The 16441-nt window shown below is 45.0% G+C and overlaps 1 protein-coding gene across 2 annotated transcripts in view; it reads left to right on the top strand.

The window, feature by feature from the left end:
- Nucleotides 1–16441, top strand: part of TRAPPC9 (trafficking protein particle complex 9) — a 514318-nt gene that overhangs the window by 305258 nt on the left and 192619 nt on the right. For both annotated transcript variants that reach the window (XM_029223132.1, XM_029223133.1), the window contains one exon: nt 1640–1782. In XM_029223132.1, the coding sequence (XP_029078965.1) occupies nt 1640–1782 (143 nt within the window). The remainder of the gene's footprint in view (nt 1–1639; nt 1783–16441) is intronic.

A 16441-nucleotide genomic window follows, 5' to 3' on the forward strand; every position in this document is an offset into this window, starting at 1 on the left:
TCGGTAAACTTTTTATGTAAAGGACCATATAGTAAATATTTTAGCTTTGCTGGCTGCCTATGGTCTCTGTGGCGTATTCTTCTTTGGTTTTGTCCTTTGTTTTGTTTTACAACCTTTTAAAACTGTGAAAACTGTTCTCAGCTCCAGGGCATACAGAACCAGGCTGCGGGCCACATCTGGCCCTTGGGCCACAGTGTGCTGACGCCTGTTTTAGGACCTTACCGGGGAAGGCTGAGTCATTTTAGTGAGGAGTTGAGCTGGGTTTGAGATTTCCTGTTGCTATGGTTACCCTGGGTGCAGCACAGGCTCCGAATTGTGCTGGGGGAAGGGGAAGAAAGTCGGGGCTGCTGAGGTAGGTACCAGGGTTTTTTCCCATAATGGTCCTCCATCCTCAGCCCTGAGCCCTCCCTGCCCACCAGCACCTGGCCGGGGTCTCTCCACACCTTCATGCCACCCCCAGAGGCTTCTTACTGGGTGCTTGCTAGGTCTGTGCCAGGAGCCGCTGGGGCCCTCTTGCTGTCCTCGTGCTGCCTCAGTCCTAGGTCGGAGCCGTGCCCCTGGATCCTGCGTGTGGGCTCTCGGCGTTCCTGCCCTTCCCCCGGTAGCAGCCATCCTCTGCCTGGTATAGTGGTGGGCAGTGTGTATGGATGGGTCTCCTGCCTGTGTCTCTAGTGGCATTGCTGTAGGATCCTGGCCCTCCCAGCAGCGTCTGCCCTCCCCGCACTAGAACGGATATTTACCCCTGTCTTTGTGCCCTTGGCATTGGCTCCCCCTCCTCCGGAAGCTCAAGGTTTTGCTTTAGAGGAGAGAAGGGTCTGGATGGGGTTGGGATGGGGGTAGGGGATTGGAGCTGGGGTTTCTGTTTCTTGTTCTTCCTATGGTGGCTCCTGACCCCTTCTGCCAGGCCTGTACCACCAGGGAGGCTCCCCTGCACTCCTGCCCCTGCCAGTCCTTTGTGTAAGCCCGCAGGGAGGTCCTCGGAGAAGACCCGGAGTGGGTGGGAACTGTCCTTGGGTCTGGAGAGCCCTCACTATCAATAGAGCCCCTACTCAGCCTTTAGCAATTCATTAAGGTCTGAGCTGATTCCTTCCTGCCAGCTTGTATGGTGGCTGCCTCTGCCCCTGGTGAGATGTGTCCCCACCCTGTCCCTCCTGGAAGGACCTTGTTCCTCCTTGGCCTTCTGGCTATGTGGTTGCCCTGTGACCTTATCTCTGTGGGTTCAAGGAAGTGTCATGAGTTTGTAGCTTGTCAGCCTTACTCGCTGTTAGCCTGGGAGCCACGTTCTAGCTCCTTGATGGGAGTCCCTCCTCCCCCCTCAACCTGATCTGTGTGTTTAAGTGATGCTGATTGAAATGTGTTTTTCTCTCCCAAATGCTATATCCCATCACAGAGTAATTCTGGAGCTCCTTTCCATTCGTGTTTCCAGGCTGAGAATTGTAGGTGTTAGATACAGGGCATCATGGGAGGAAAGATGGTACCAGATGTCAGGTGCCAGGTGCCAGCCCTGGGTGAGAGCTGCCCGTGGTAATAACTTTACCAGTTGGGATAATCTTCAGCCTTATCCGAGTGAAGTCTGCTGCCTGGAGGAATGGCGGTCAACACAGAGAGTACTAACTTACCATTTTTTACATCTTTTTAGACCCTGGAAGCTATCCTGAATTTCAAATACTCCGGAGGCCCGGGCCACATTGAAGGATATTACAGGAACCTGTCGCTGGGGCTGCACGTAGAGGTTGAGCCATCTGTATTCTTCACACGAGTCAGTACGCTGCCGGCAACCAGGTAAATGCACCTCTGCTCTTTGACTGCCGCGTTCTAGAGTTTGAGGGCGCTGCGTTTGGAATTCTGACCTTGGTGTTCGTTGTGGTCCCCCTGTTCAGTGTGCTGAGTTATTTAGCCTCCCCGGGTCTTCATCAGAAAGACAGGCAGTGTAGAGCGATGCCGCTTCATTTAGATGGGAGTGCCTGGACTTCATACCTTTTACGCGCTGTAGGAATATTGTTAGTGGCGCGGTATGCTTGCTTCTGGTGGTCATCGTGCAGGACATGGCACCCGCCGTTGTCCCGAGCCTGGAACTCACTCCAGTCTGGTTCAGCTCTCCTGTTAGCAGGGGCTCAGCCGATGGCTCCCTGTCTTGGAGACTTCTGGAGGCGTCCAGCACATCTGTCTGTGTCACTTCGGGCGCCCCAGGAGGACTGTGCAGGCAGGGCCAGGCTGCCCAGCGTCTCAGCCCCATCTTTGCAGAGCTCCCAGCCATCTGGAGCGTGGGGTCATTTCTGCCCAGAGCACCCTACTTGCAAGAGGCTTTCTCTCTTGATTACTTCTCCAGGCCTAGTCTTCCTTTAAGGAGAAAGAAACCAGTTTGTCTACTTCAAACCCAGAAGTGGTCAGAGATACTAGAGGTTATTCCTCCCTTAGGTGGGAGAATGACAGTCCCTCACCCCCGAATTTGACCTGTGATGAACTGGGAGCAGTGGGGTCCAAAGCACTGGGTGGGGCTCCAGCCAAATGGAGACCCTCTGGGGTCAGATTCCTGCCCAGGTGGTGAGCCGCCCTTGGAAGGCAGGTCCTGATCACCCCTGGGCATGTCCACATTCTCACGTCCAGGGGCACGTTACATCTTGGGGTAGGATAGAGTGGGCTCGTATTACTTTTTTTTCTTTTTTAATAAATTTATTTATTTTTGGCGGCATTGGATCTTTGCCGCTGCGCGCGGGCTTTCTCAAGTTTCAGAGAGCGGGGGCTACTCTTGGTTGCGGTGCGCGGGCTTCTCATCACGGTGTCTTCTCTTGTTGCGGAGCACGGGCTCTAGGTGCGTGGGCTTCAGTAGTTGTGGCATGTGGGCTCAGTAGTTGTGGCTCACGGGCTCTAGAGAGCAGGCTCAGTAGTTGTGGCACACGGGCTTAGTTGCTCCACGGCATGTGGGATCTTTCCGGACCAGGGCTCGAACCCGTGTCCCCTGCATTGGCAGGCAGATTCTTAACCACTGTGCCACCAGGGAAGTCCCAGTATTACTTATTTTTAATGTAGTTAAGGCTATACTTACCTGTCTATCCTTGACTGTGGGGGAGAGAACATCACATGCAGCATCCCTCTCCCCTCCACCAGTGGGCTCTATAGTCCACAGAGTATAATAGAGGGATGTTACTGTCGATATAAAACTCTCTTTAACGTGATACAGCCCCCAAAATTAAGGGTAGTTTCAGTTCATAGGAAAGACTGTGTTCTCCCCAGCCATTGGAGAATGGCTTCAGCAAGAATTAATGTCTTTGCTTGGGCTTTTCAGCCCAAGCACATTTTGATCACATTCATCATCTATCACTTTTTCAGCCCACAGAGTAATGGTCTTTCTTGCCAACGCTTGCCTCTGTTTTGAATTTGTATAAAGCGTCAAAGCACTTGCCGGCGGGGAGCTTTGGCAAGGATGCCTGCCAGGTGCCATTAGAGTTTTTCAGGCCCTTCCTGTGCTTTGGTCCACTCCTGGTGTGCGTTCTTTTTCATCCCCTCACCTCCTGCTGCCACTGCTCATATAAATAGGTCTTAGAAGCCGCACAGGTTGTCACTGAGTTGGATTATTTTCGCCTTATTGATATCTGGCTTCCATGTCATGGCCCCTGCAGTTCTTAATGACGGTTTAAGATGAGAAAAATGTTGCCTTGTGGTTTGGTGCAAATGTACACTCAGAAGAGTTGGTGGTTAGCTGACGTGCTGTTTGGCGCCTGGTTACCCGCCTGTTGACCTCACTTTCTTTTGGCCTACGTGTTTCTTCTCCCTGCTCTGGGGATTGAGATTTGATTTCCTCTAATCCTCCCTTTCCTTTCCTGCTAAGTCTAACTGCGCCCCAAATCCTGTGGGTTGAGCTGATGTCCCTGCATTCCACTGCACGTCTTTGCCGTCTTTCCTTGGGACTCTAGAAATACTCGTCTACTCAGTCCCCCTGCCTCTAACCCTGCTCCGGCATCGTCCTGTAGACACACATGAACGTTCCCGCGTCACCGTCCGGCTTAAAGACTTCCCCAGTGCCTGCGGGATAAAGTTCAAAGTCCCCACTCTGATATTCAAGGTACTTAAATGTTTGATCTAGGCGTTCCTCTTCAGCTGCTTGTCCCCAGTCCCTCCACACTTCATGTGAAAGACACTTTGCTTCTCACCATCACCAGGACGTGTCAGGACAGCTTACTCCAGTGCGCCTTTGCATACCTCCTTTTCTAAAACTGTTCTTTTTCTTAAACTATCATTCCTTCACTTAACCTTTTGGAAAATGTCTGTTTGCCATTGATATATGTTATGTTTTTATAAAATTTTCCTGACCATGACTAGGCAGAGTGGGGGTCCTTCTGTGGGTTCCCCTGTACATTCTTTGTATGTCTAATAAAGCACTTAGCAGACTGTAAACCTTTAAACCAACACCTCCAATGTTTTGGGCGCTATGTGAAGCACCCACTGGGATCAGAGGTGGACAGAGAACACAGTCCTTGTGTTTTATCAGCCTGGTAAAAGCTCATCAGGCAGAGATAATACCAGACGGAAACTCGGATCTACATTAAGGAATGATGAATCCCGGAAATAAAGTGAGCAGGTTAGGTATGAGATTTTTTATCCTCGCTTTTTGATTTCTTTAAAAGACTGCTGACTGTCTAAGAAAGAAATAATAGCATTTAATTTTGTAGTGCGTGTCATATAAAGAAGTAGAATATGTAAAAAAAAAAAAGTCACACAAATGGAAAAAGAGGGAGAAATGGACATTTTTATATGCAAAATGTTATATTATTTGAAGTGAGAATGTGATGTTAGAGACCCACGTTGTAAAGCCTTGAGCACTGACTTAAGGTATGGATGGTATACCAGGAGAGATAAAACAGAACACTAAAAAATAACCCCCCAAAGGGGGAAAGAGGTGGCAAGAAAGGAGAAGAAAAGAACATCTAGTTAAATAGAAACAAATAGCAGTGTGGTAGATTTAAACCCACTGTACCAAGAATTACGTTAAATGTAACTGAACTAAATGCTACATTTAAAATCTTTGCCCCCCGGAGTTACAGAGATACTTTGCCACTTTTTCTTTGAGGAGGTTTATAGTTAAAGTTTTTCCCAGAATCTGTCTCAAATGAAGTTTTGTGCATGATGTGACGTATGGATGAAAGACTTAAATAGTTGGGGAGAGATACCATGTTTATTGATTGGAAGTGTCAGTTACTGCTAGGACACCAGTTTCCCCAAATTTGATTATAAATTCAATGCAATCCCAATTAAAATCCCAACAGGACTTTTTTTTTGGGGGGGGTGGAAGTTGACAAGCTGTTTTTAAAATTATTTCACAGTGGAACAGATTATTGCCAATGGAATAGGCATATGACTTGACAAAAAAACAAAGTTGGAGGACTTAAGCTATACGACTTTAAGACTTAACATAAAGTTACAGTAATCAAGAGAGAATGCTATTGTTGTAAAGATAGAGAGATCAACGGACCATAATAAGATGGTCCAGAAATAGACTCACTCATGTATGATCAATTGATCATGTGACCAGCAAGGTATGAAAACAATTTTATGTGGAATGAAAATCTTTCCAACAAATGATGATGGAAGAACTGGATATATATGTGGTGGGAAAAAGCGTGGAAATTGTCATACTGTATAAAAATACAAGAGCCAACTCTCTGTGTTTTCTATAAGAAACTCACATTAAATATGCACAGTTTAAAAGCAAAAAGATGGGGGGGAAAAGGCATGCCATGTTAACAGTAATCATAAGAAAGATGGCATGGATATATTATCAAATAAGTAGACTTTCAGGAGACAAAGAGAGAGAGTAAGCAGATAATTTGTAATGACGGAAGGGTCAAGTCATCAAGAGTACCCGACAATCCTAAATGCAAATGCACTTAGAAACATAACTTCAAAATAAAACCGACATCTGAAGGGAGAGATGGAAAACAGATAATTATAGTTGGATATTTCAGCACTCGTCTCTCAGTTTTTGACAGAACAAGGAAAATATAGAAAGAAACGGAAAAATATAGAAAGCTTGCACAGGACTAGTAAACAACTCCAGCTAACTGATATCTTAGAACACTAAGTGCTTATGCTAGAGGCTGAATGGCTTAAAATCAGTGGTATAAGTGTCTATGTAAGACAAAGAAGAGCAAAATGTACCCAGAATAAACTGAAGTAAAAGAAAATAAATAATAAAGAGTGAAGTAAAAGAAAATAATAATAGTGGATAGGAATGAAATAGAAAATGAAAAAATAGTATGTAAACTAAATGGAACCCAAAATCGATTCTTTGAAAAGATTAATGAAATTAGTAAACTATAGCCAGGATGGTCAGAATTTTAAAAAAGAGAGTGAACACACAAATTACTAATTAATAATGAGAATGAAAGAGGGGGGCATGGCTAAATTCTGCAGACATTAAAAGAATAATAAGAGTGTACTGTGAGAAATCATATTCCAATGAATTTGACAACTTAAATGAAATGGAAAAAAAGTTTAAAAGACATGAATTACTAAAGTTGGTACAAGAGAAAATAGAATCCCTGAGGTAGTCATCTCAGTTGAAGAGTTTAATTTTTAGTTTTAATTAGTTAATTAGTTTTAATTCTTAATTAAAATTTTTCCATGAAGCAAAGATTTCTCAGATGGAGTGAGAAACTACTAACCGTAAAATAAAAAGTTGATAAGAGGGTTTTTATCAAAATTAAAAACTTCAGCTCATCAAAAAGCAAGCTCCATATTGGGAGAAAATATTTACAATACACTTATGCAACAAAGGTCTGTATCCAACATATACCAGGAAGTCCTAAAAATAAATACCCAAGAGACCAAAAATGGGTGGAACTTAAACTCCAGAGAACCCTTTGAAGTCAGCATTGCTGTATGGAGATGTTAAATAACTCACCCTGGTTGCACATTAATGAGAAAAAGAGATTCGATTTGAATTCTGGCCTTCTTGGCACCAAAACCCATGCTTCCTGCCACACATAGGCTGAACTGGCATTCCAGAGACCTGGGTTTCCCTTGGCCCCCTGTGTCTTTGCAAGCATCTCTGTATCTCTCGCAGCTTCAGCCCTCCTGTCCCTCACTGGAGTGATCACCGGCTCTGCTCACCTCATGGGGCGTAAGAGAATCAAATTAAACAATGGAGGGCCCAGTGTTTTCTCAAAGCCAAAGCACAATATAGATGGGAGGTGGAATTCTCATTGCTTTTTTTTAACCATTCTCCTTCCTTCAGGGGTGTACCTAGCTTTCAGCTGACTTTTATTTAGGAGATCAATTACCATTAAAATTCACTTTTTACACCAAGCTGCCTGGTAATGTTGTTAGGGACCAGATTGAAATGGATTGGGCCATGCCGCCCTGTCTGAGTGCCTGGCCTCCCTCACCTCAGGAGCAACTTCTTTCTAGGCTGCTAGGGTAAGTGGTCCAATCTTATACATTGCTACTCTGAGCTCTGTGGAAAATACACTCCCCTGAGCAGGGTGTAAGGTGTGGGAGTTGTTACATTCTGAATAAAAATCATACAACCTGACACACCATGGCGCTTCTCCCCGGACATTTAGAAGAAAAATTCCGTTTCCCCCCGTGGAGTGGGACCGCTCCACGCCGTCGGGAGCCTCTGCTCACAGACATGTAATAAAGGCAGTTTCAATGTCGGATTTCATCACGGTTGATCCTTTTCAAGTTGCTGTGTTGATTTAAATTGGTTTTAAATTTAACAACAATTTAGAATTTTAACAAGCACAGGTTTCAGAACCCATTGTACCTGTATCCAATTTCAAATTTTGATCCTCCCACTTATTTGCCCTGTGGTCTTGAGTAAGTCGTTCCTGTTTCTTTAAGCATCATTTTTCTTCATCTTGAAATGGAGAGAACACTGATCTTGCAGGGCTGCGGTAAGGTTTAAAGAATGCATCAATACACAGAGCGTCTAATACAGTGCCTGACACAGGTAGAAAACTGAGAAACGGCGGTTGTCAAGGGCAAGGTCAGGGACTCCCCCTCTTCCGTGTGGAAGTGACACAGGGACAGCCCAGCTGGGGACTCACGTCTGGGTGGCTGGTACGAAGACCAGGGCTGTGTTACTCAGAGGGAAGCCCTCGCCTGCCCAGCAGCTTCATCCTCTCCAGAGCCCTCACTGAGGCTGGGCTGTGAGGGGCACCCTGGGGAGGACAGAGGAGGGGATGCGGACGAGACCTGCTTCTGTGATGGGAGGGGGCTGGGTCTGCCCCAGGGCTCCCATCTCTCTGTAACCCATTCATCGAATCTCTGGTGGAAGGAGCTTAATGACTTAACGCATTTGCTTCATCCCTTCCTGCTCCTGTTGGCTTGTGTTCCCTGAAATGATGAGCACGCTTTTCATCGTCTTTCCAAGTGTTAACATAGTGTAGGTCTGCACAGGCAGAAGCTGGGACTCCACCTCCCATGGCAGGAGCAGCTGGACATGTCATTTAGGTTGACACAGCAGTTAGCACCCTCTGGTCCCCAGTGTCACCAGTTAGGAGCCGCCCAGGCGGTGAATCACCTCCCATTTTTCTGTCTCCACTCACACAGCTGTACCTTGAAGGGACCTATTTTATGTCTCAACCATACATATTATTAAAGTATTACAATCAATAATTTTAAGTGATCTGTTTTTTATTTTGAACTATTACATTATTGAATGTTATGTGTTAATGTTCATTTAAGAATGCTATCAATATTCATTATTTAAAGACAGATTTAAAGATTGTTCTACTTAACAAGTAATATACACTAATTATGTTAAGAAGTATGATTTATAAACACCAGTTAAAAAGGCCCATGTCATACTTGATTTAGGGATTGACATCGTATGTTAAAAGGTAGATTGTCTATCAACAATTGGCCAGAGTTTTTTGTGACCTTCCATTTAGAATTTTTACATTTGGCATTTTCAAAGTTTTAATCATTATAGAGTTAATTGCAAATGATGCTACATTGAACCATGATTTCAAGTTATTTTAAAGTACTTTTCCATCCTTTTTGAATTGGGTTGTCTTCATTCCCAGAAAATGAAAAGCCAAATATGACATAGTTGTCATTTTATGTTACCTTTTTAACCTGGATTTTGAGACACAGGTGTCTTGGTGTTCATTTTTGTGCCCCTTTTAACATGTGGTCTTCATGGTTCTTTTCTCGTACCTGTGGTCCGTTATGAGTGCAAAGTAGACAGTATAACAGAGAGTAAATGATGTGTTCGTCAAGACCACGGTGGCACTGAGCGCTGCGCCCTGGTGAGGCGACGCAGTGCTGTGGCTGAGCCAGGAGCGTGTTGACCTCACCTCCATCACCCCCGGGCACTCTCGCTGCATGTACACGCAAGCTGTATGGAAACATCGTTTGCATGCCACACAATTCACCCACTTAAGCTGCACAATTTAGTGTTTCTAGTTTAGCCACAGAGTCGTTCAGCCATCGCCACCATCTAATTTTAGAATTTTTCATTCTCCCGGTTGAAGCCCTGCACCCATTAGCAGTCCCCCCTCCCCCTCCCCTACACGGCCACAAATCTACTTTCTGTCTCTAGATTTGCCTGTTCTAGATATTTCATGTGAGTGGAATCATACAAAATGCGACTGGCTTCTCTCACTTAGCATGATGTTGTCAGTGTTCACCCACAAGGAAGTATCAGTATGGCATTTCTTTTTATGCTGAAAAATATTTCACTGTGTGGATATGCTACATTTTGTTTATCCATTCATCAGTTGATGGGTTGATTCCACTTTTTGGCTGTTGGGAATAATGCTGTTATGAGCATTCACATACCAGTTTTTGTGTGGGCCAGTTTTCATTTCTCTTGGGTATATACTTAGGAGTGGAATTATCAGATCGTGTAATAACTGTTTAACCGTTTAAGGAGCTGCCTGACCATTTCCCGGCTCGGCTGCACCATCTTACATTCCCACCCAAACCTTCAAGCAGTGCTTGAAGGTTCCAATTCTGCACACCCTTGCCGATGCTTGTTATCCTATATGTCTTTTGGATTCTAGCCATTCCAAATTGTTTCCTCTAAAGGGAACATTTTAAAACATTATTTTAAAACGTATTAAAAAATCAGAAACAGAGGCCCTTCCTGCCTTCATTAGCAGCCCCCCAAGACCCGTCAGAGGCCAGGTTGTGTGTCAGCCATCCACAGGGCACTGTTCCCACATCTCAGTCGGTCACCAGACCTGTCCTTTCCACCTCAGTAGCTCTGCATTGACTCAGGCGTGTCGCCTTTGTCCCTTGGGCCAGCCTCCCCCTCCCTTTCTTGGACAGTTGCTATAGCCTTTCGAAGTCTCTTGCTTTCGTTTTCTCTTTCCAGCTCTTTCCCCAAATAACTGCTGAAGTGTTTGTTCTGAAACACAAGCATGAGTCTGTCCCTCCTTTAGGGCCCTTCCACGAGCCCCTGTCGTCTGTAAGTCATGTTTCGGTTCCAGAGCTCGGCACACAAGGCTTTGCACAATCTGACCCAGCCTGTCTGCCTTGCCTTTTCTTGTCCCCGCCCCACGCGCCTCCTCACTCCGAGGAGACTCCTGCAAGCTCCCGGCACAGTCCGTGCTGCTCCAGCCCTGTCTGCTCCATGCTCTGCTCTGTCCGCCTGCAGTCCTGCTCTCAAGCCTTTGTTCCCTCAGCGAATGCAGGAGCCGCTTCCTTCCAGAAGCCTCCCCTGCTTGTCTCCTGTGTCTCTGTGCCACTGCCGCCCACTTGGCTTTCTCACCAGTAAGACTCAGCTTCTTCCAACCCCAGGCCCGGAGGACACCAGAGCCCTGGGTGTGACACCTCCGAGGTGCTGATCCGTTGTCCCCTGCAGAGCCAGGGGATCTGTTTCAGGTGGTCCTCACATCACACTTTGGGAAACCCAGTTCCAGTGGACAGTAAATCTACTGTCAGAGGCTTCAGTAAGATTTAGAAGCTCCGTAACCTGTGTGGCAGAGGTGAAGATGAGATGATATCCCCCGAAGAACATTCTGATTGTTTGTTCTATTATTTTTTTGTCATTTTAGATTGAATAAGCTCCCTGGCTTTCTTAAGACTTACAAGAAAGCTCTCCATCCTGAAACTGACTACTAATTTTTCAGGAAAGAAGGCTGATTGATAACAGGCAGGCTTATGGAACTTTAAAAGACCACATGGGTTTGGCCCAAGGTGTATGTGGCCATCACTACCGGTCTGGCTGTGTCTTTACTCACTTTACCGCGCCCCTAGGATTGATGGAACAGTGATGTTTGGACCCTGCAGGGGCTGGGAGAATTCGGCCAGACTCGGGGAGAAAGAGCCCCACTTAACTTTCTGGGCATGATGCCATGGTTTTTAGACAGACTCAGACCTTGGTGTGGGAATTTCTCATAGTCACTTTTAGCTGAGTCAGTATTGAGTAATTAGCTGGGATTGCTTTGTTGGCAGGGCTGTGTGCTTTCCCTTTTGCTGCTCCACTGACTGCAACCAAGCTAATAATAATCACCACCCCTCATATTTATGTAATATTCCGCTTGTAGTTTTACAAAGCACTTTCACTTTTTTTCCCGTTGGAGCCTCCTAATAATTCCATGACATAGGCATTCTTGTCCTCGTTGGGGAAACTGAGACTCAGAGAAATGAAATGACTTACTTATTATAAGTAAGAGATATTATATACCCATTAAGCAACAAAACTGGTGTTCTGATAAGAAATCTTCAGGCTTCGAATCGTTTCCCTTGTACCGAAGCCTTATGTGCTCAGGCTGCTTTCAGGTGGCTTCTTTCCTCTTGCTTCTGAAAGTTTAGTTTGCTTAGGATGTTTCTGGGCCTAGAGTTTTAAAAATTTATACTGCTTGGGGTTTGCTGAGCTTCCTGAATCTGTAAGTTTACGTTATTTGCCAAATGTGGGGAATTTTCAGCCATTATTTCTTCAACAGCTGTGTGTGTGTTTTGTTAGTCTCAAACTCCTATGACATGACTTTTAGAGCCTTTCTTGTCTCCTAAGATTGTTTTTAATCCCGTTTTTTTCTCTCAGCTGTTTCCATTGGATAAATTATTAGTCTGTCTTCAAATGTATTAGTTTAATTCCTGTGTGGTTCAAAAAAATACTTGTGTGATTTTTACTCTTTTAAAGTTGCTAGAGGTTTTTATCATGGCCTAGAAATGGTTTATTTTGGTAAATGTTGCATACAACTTGAGAAGTATGGATACCCTACTTTTTTGGGAGGTGGAATGTTCACTAAGCAGCAGTTGGATCCAGTTGCTCAATGGTATTGTTTGTTTTATATCCTTTCTCATTTTATGTCTACTCGTTCCCTCAGTTACTCAGATAATTCACTACCTGGTGAATTCTTCAGTTTTTTCTGTTCTAAAGTGTCTCTTTGCTTCCTCTTTATATCTTCTATCTCTTTGCTGAGATTTTATCTTTTCATCTGTTTCAAGTGTGTTTGCCCTTACTTTGCGGAACGTATTTAAGGTCTTTTTCTGTTAAGACTTTCATCTTGAGGTTGTTGTCTGTTGATTTTACTTTCCTTTGCACGTTGGCTTTTTCCCGGGCTCTTCCCATGCTGAGTGGTTATGGACTGCATTCTGGACATCTCGGCCACAGTGCTGTGAGGTGCTGGCGTCTTGTTTGGATCCTGTGGAGAATGCTGGTATTTCTGTTCTGGTGGGTGGTCCACACCGTGGTCCCGTAGTGCCTTCTGCGGGCTGTGCTGCAGTTCTGGTTTAGAGTCTGTGGTTCTCCTTGGGTCAGTCCTCTGTGTGCCGCCCAGTGTTCTTCCTTGGAGCTCAGTTACCAAAGCCCGTGGTTTGCTCCTCAGGATCCATCCCCTCGTGCTTGCTCCACAGTGAGCCCAGGTCAGGTACCACTTTAGCAAATGGCGCTCTTCATCTCTCTCCTTTCCATAGTCGCCTCCCTTCGCTGTCTGCCCACAACAAAGCCAGGGTTTGAGTTCTTCCTCTGTGTGTCTCTGTGTGGGACTAATTGGTCAGAGGACAGAGAGGGAAATAAAGTGATGGGGACTGGCCCTGTGCTTATGGGACCTCAGTCCCTTGGGTCAGAGAGGTGGTTTCCTGGCCTCGGAGTTGTATGTGCTGTGCAGCCGCGACCCATCGTGGCACTGTCACATAGCAGTGCTGCCCAGGGCCTGGGCTGGGAGAAACGGAGGAGAAAAAAGAAAAAGCCCACAGGGCCCCCCAACACACCTTCATGGTGCCCTCTCCCACGCCTTGGACCTGGGACAGAGGCAGCTCGCGGAGCTCTGCCTGTCCATACCTGATGGGTGCCTCCGAGCCGCCTTTTAGGACAGGTAGGACTGAGGGAAATGGAAACTCACTCTGAAGTTCAGAGAAACTTCGATTTCAGATCTCCTTCCCAAATCCACCTTCTCTAGTTTACTTTTCGAATCTTCAAATAGCTGCTCCATGCATTATATGTATGATTTACAGTTGGGTTCAGCAGGAGAGACGCAGTGGATTATCTGTACTTACGGCATCTTTTCCAGAATAGGAACTCGTCATTTTTTTTAAAACGTGAACCAATTCATGTCACTCATCTGCTTAAGACTCTAAAGATAGCTTCCCATCATACTTAGAATAAAATCCAAACTTTCTGTCACGACCTTTCCTCTGTCATTAATTTCATACCACTCTCCTCCTGGCCCGTTCTGTCCCTTGATGACACCGTGCCTTAAGATTTGACCTTAACTGCTTTCTCTGGAAAGCAGTCCTCCAAGACCTTCACATGGTTGCCTTCTTGTTGTGTGGGTCTGAAATGAAATGCTATTTCATCAGAGAGGCCCTCCTTTGCCGTCACATCTGCAGTCAGTTTTTCATCTGTTTATGATTTCAGGAGATGCACTTAATTTAAAAAAAAAAATTTGTTAGCCACGCGTCTTGTTCTCTGCCTCAAGTCCTAGCCCACGTTTTACACCAGCCATCTCTGTGGCAGCCAGATTTATGCAGGGGTAACTTGACAGCACCTCACCTCAGCTGTGCTGCGTAGCTCTCGAGTTCTGGAATGTCTGAAAGCCTTCTCCGGGGCCGCAGCACAGGTGCACATGCCGCACAGTGTGGGGAGTTGGGGAATTGCCCCCCTTTTGGGGGGAGCTTGACCAGGGAGGGCGGGGGCTGGTGAAGTAATCCCCTCTCTTCTGCCTGAGGTGCACACTTCAAGGCACAGTCCATGACTCTTCAGAGGGACCAGCAGGGTGAGCGCCAGCGGTCCACATGGTAGCCAGCTCAGTAAGGCACCGTGGCACTGTGTTCTCGCCGCACCCTGTGCCCCCGCCCTGCTCCCCGCAGCATCCCCTTCCCAAACACCTGCTCCACTCCAGCCCTCTTCTCAGGCTCTGCTTTCCCGGGGGAATCCCAGCTAAGACAACATTCTAAGTGACTTTAAAAATACCTCTTATAAAACATGTCTTACGTCTTATAAGCAACATACAAAGAAAAGTCAAGGGGATGCTAATCTATCCAACCACACAGATTTGTCAAATTTTTACATTTTGCTGTTTTTGCATCTATTTTTCTAATTTAAAGAAAGAAAAATGAAACTGTTAAAACTCTGTGTGCTCCCCTGTGACCCTATTCTCTTCCTCTCTCACCAGGAGTGACTACTACCCTACAGTTGATTATTATAAGCAATACAGAGTATTTTTAAATATTTTAAACTTGATATAAATATGTAACTATCTCCTGCAACTTGCTATTCACTCAACCTTATAAACATAAGACTTAACCTGTGGTGAGGTTTGTAGTTCTTAATTCATCTTCGCTTATATATAGGTTTCCAGTGTATGACTGTTACGGATTTATTTATCTGCTCTCCAGTTGGCTGCGCTTCATTAAAAGCAGTTCTTTGATTTTATAAATGAGGCTGCAATGCACATTTTAGGAAGCATCCTTGTGCTGAACTCTGAGAGTTGGTCCAAGATACATGCCTACAAGTTGAGTCATTAGATCAAAGGGTTCTCATCTACCACTTGGCCAGGTTGTGCCAACCTGCCCTGTGAAGGAGTTGTACCAGTTTACACCCTTAGCAGCACTGAATGAGGATTCCCATGATTCTTGCTCATCTACATCTTGGCCAACACTTGGTCTTAGAGCACATTTTAAACATTTCCAGTCGGTTGGGTGGGAAGTCATACCTGAGGGTTTTCTCTCCATTTCTCTGACTACTAGTTCTATTGAGACTCTGTTCCTATATATTGGCCATTGGATTTCCTCTGCTTTAAATTGTCCACTCTTGTTCTTTGCTCAATTTTCCATTGGATCATTTCTTTCTTATTGATTTACAGGAGTTCTTTATTAATTCAGAATTCTAATCCTTTGTCAGGTTTATGCGTTGCAAACACCTTTTCACAGCTAGCTTTTCTTTGCTTTGACTTTAATGTTTTTCCTTGTACAAAAGTGCTTCATTTCAGTGCAGCCAAACATTTCAGTCTTTTCCGTTATATATTTTTCCAGCTTGATTGAGGTAAAATTGTATATATTTAAGGTGTACAGTGTGATACATACATTGTGAAATGGTTAACACAGTCATGTCACATTTCATTTCGTTTCACGTTTCGAGCTCATTAATGTATCTGTGACCTCTCCTAGCCACCTTGTGAGTGCATGGTGAGAACACTTGAGATCTAATCTCTTTGCCAATTTTAAGCATACAGTGCAGTACTCTTAACTACAGTCACCAGGCTGAATATTAAATCTCCAGGATTTACTCATCCTGCGTAACTGAAACTTTGTATCCTTTGACCAACATGTCCCCCTTTCCCCCACCCCTCTACCTCTGGTTAACCACCATTCTGTGCTCTGCTGTTATGAGTTCAACTAATTGAGATTGTACGTGTAAGTGAGATCATGCAGTATTTGTCTTTCCGTGTCTGGCTCATTTCACTTAGCATAATGTTCTCTGGGTTCATCCATGCCAGAAATGGTGGGATTTTTCTTTTTTCTCATGGCTGAATAATATTATGGTGTGTGTGTGTGTGAAAGGGGGAGAGAGAGAGAAGGAGAGAGAGAGAGAGAGAGAGAGAGAGAGAGAGAGAGAGAGGAGTTTTTTTATTCACTCATCTGTCAATGGACACTTAGGTTTTCCCATATTTTGGCTATTATGAATAACGCTGCAGTGAATATGGGAGTGCACTTACCTCTTTGAGATACTTATTTCATTTCCTTTGGATATATACCCAGAAGTGAGATTGCTGGATCATACGGTAGTTCTATTACTAATTTTCTGAGGAAGTTATACACTGTTCTGTAATGGCTGCACCGATTTACATTCCCACAGGTGCACGAGAGCTCCCTTTTCTCCACATCCTCACCAACACTTACTGGTCTCTTTAATAGCCATTCTAACAGGTGTGAGGTGATATCTTATTGTGGTTTTGGTTTGTATTTCCACGATGATTAGTAATGTTAAGCACCTTTTCATATAGCTGTTGGCCACCTGCACGTCTTCTCTTGAGAAATGTCTATT

The sequence above is a fragment of the Monodon monoceros genome, unplaced genomic scaffold (assembly GCF_005190385.1).
Source record: "Monodon monoceros isolate NGI ecotype Baffin Bay Population unplaced genomic scaffold, NGI_Narwhal_1 Super_Scaffold_14, whole genome shotgun sequence".
Classification (NCBI taxonomy): domain Eukaryota; kingdom Metazoa; phylum Chordata; class Mammalia; order Artiodactyla; family Monodontidae; genus Monodon; species Monodon monoceros.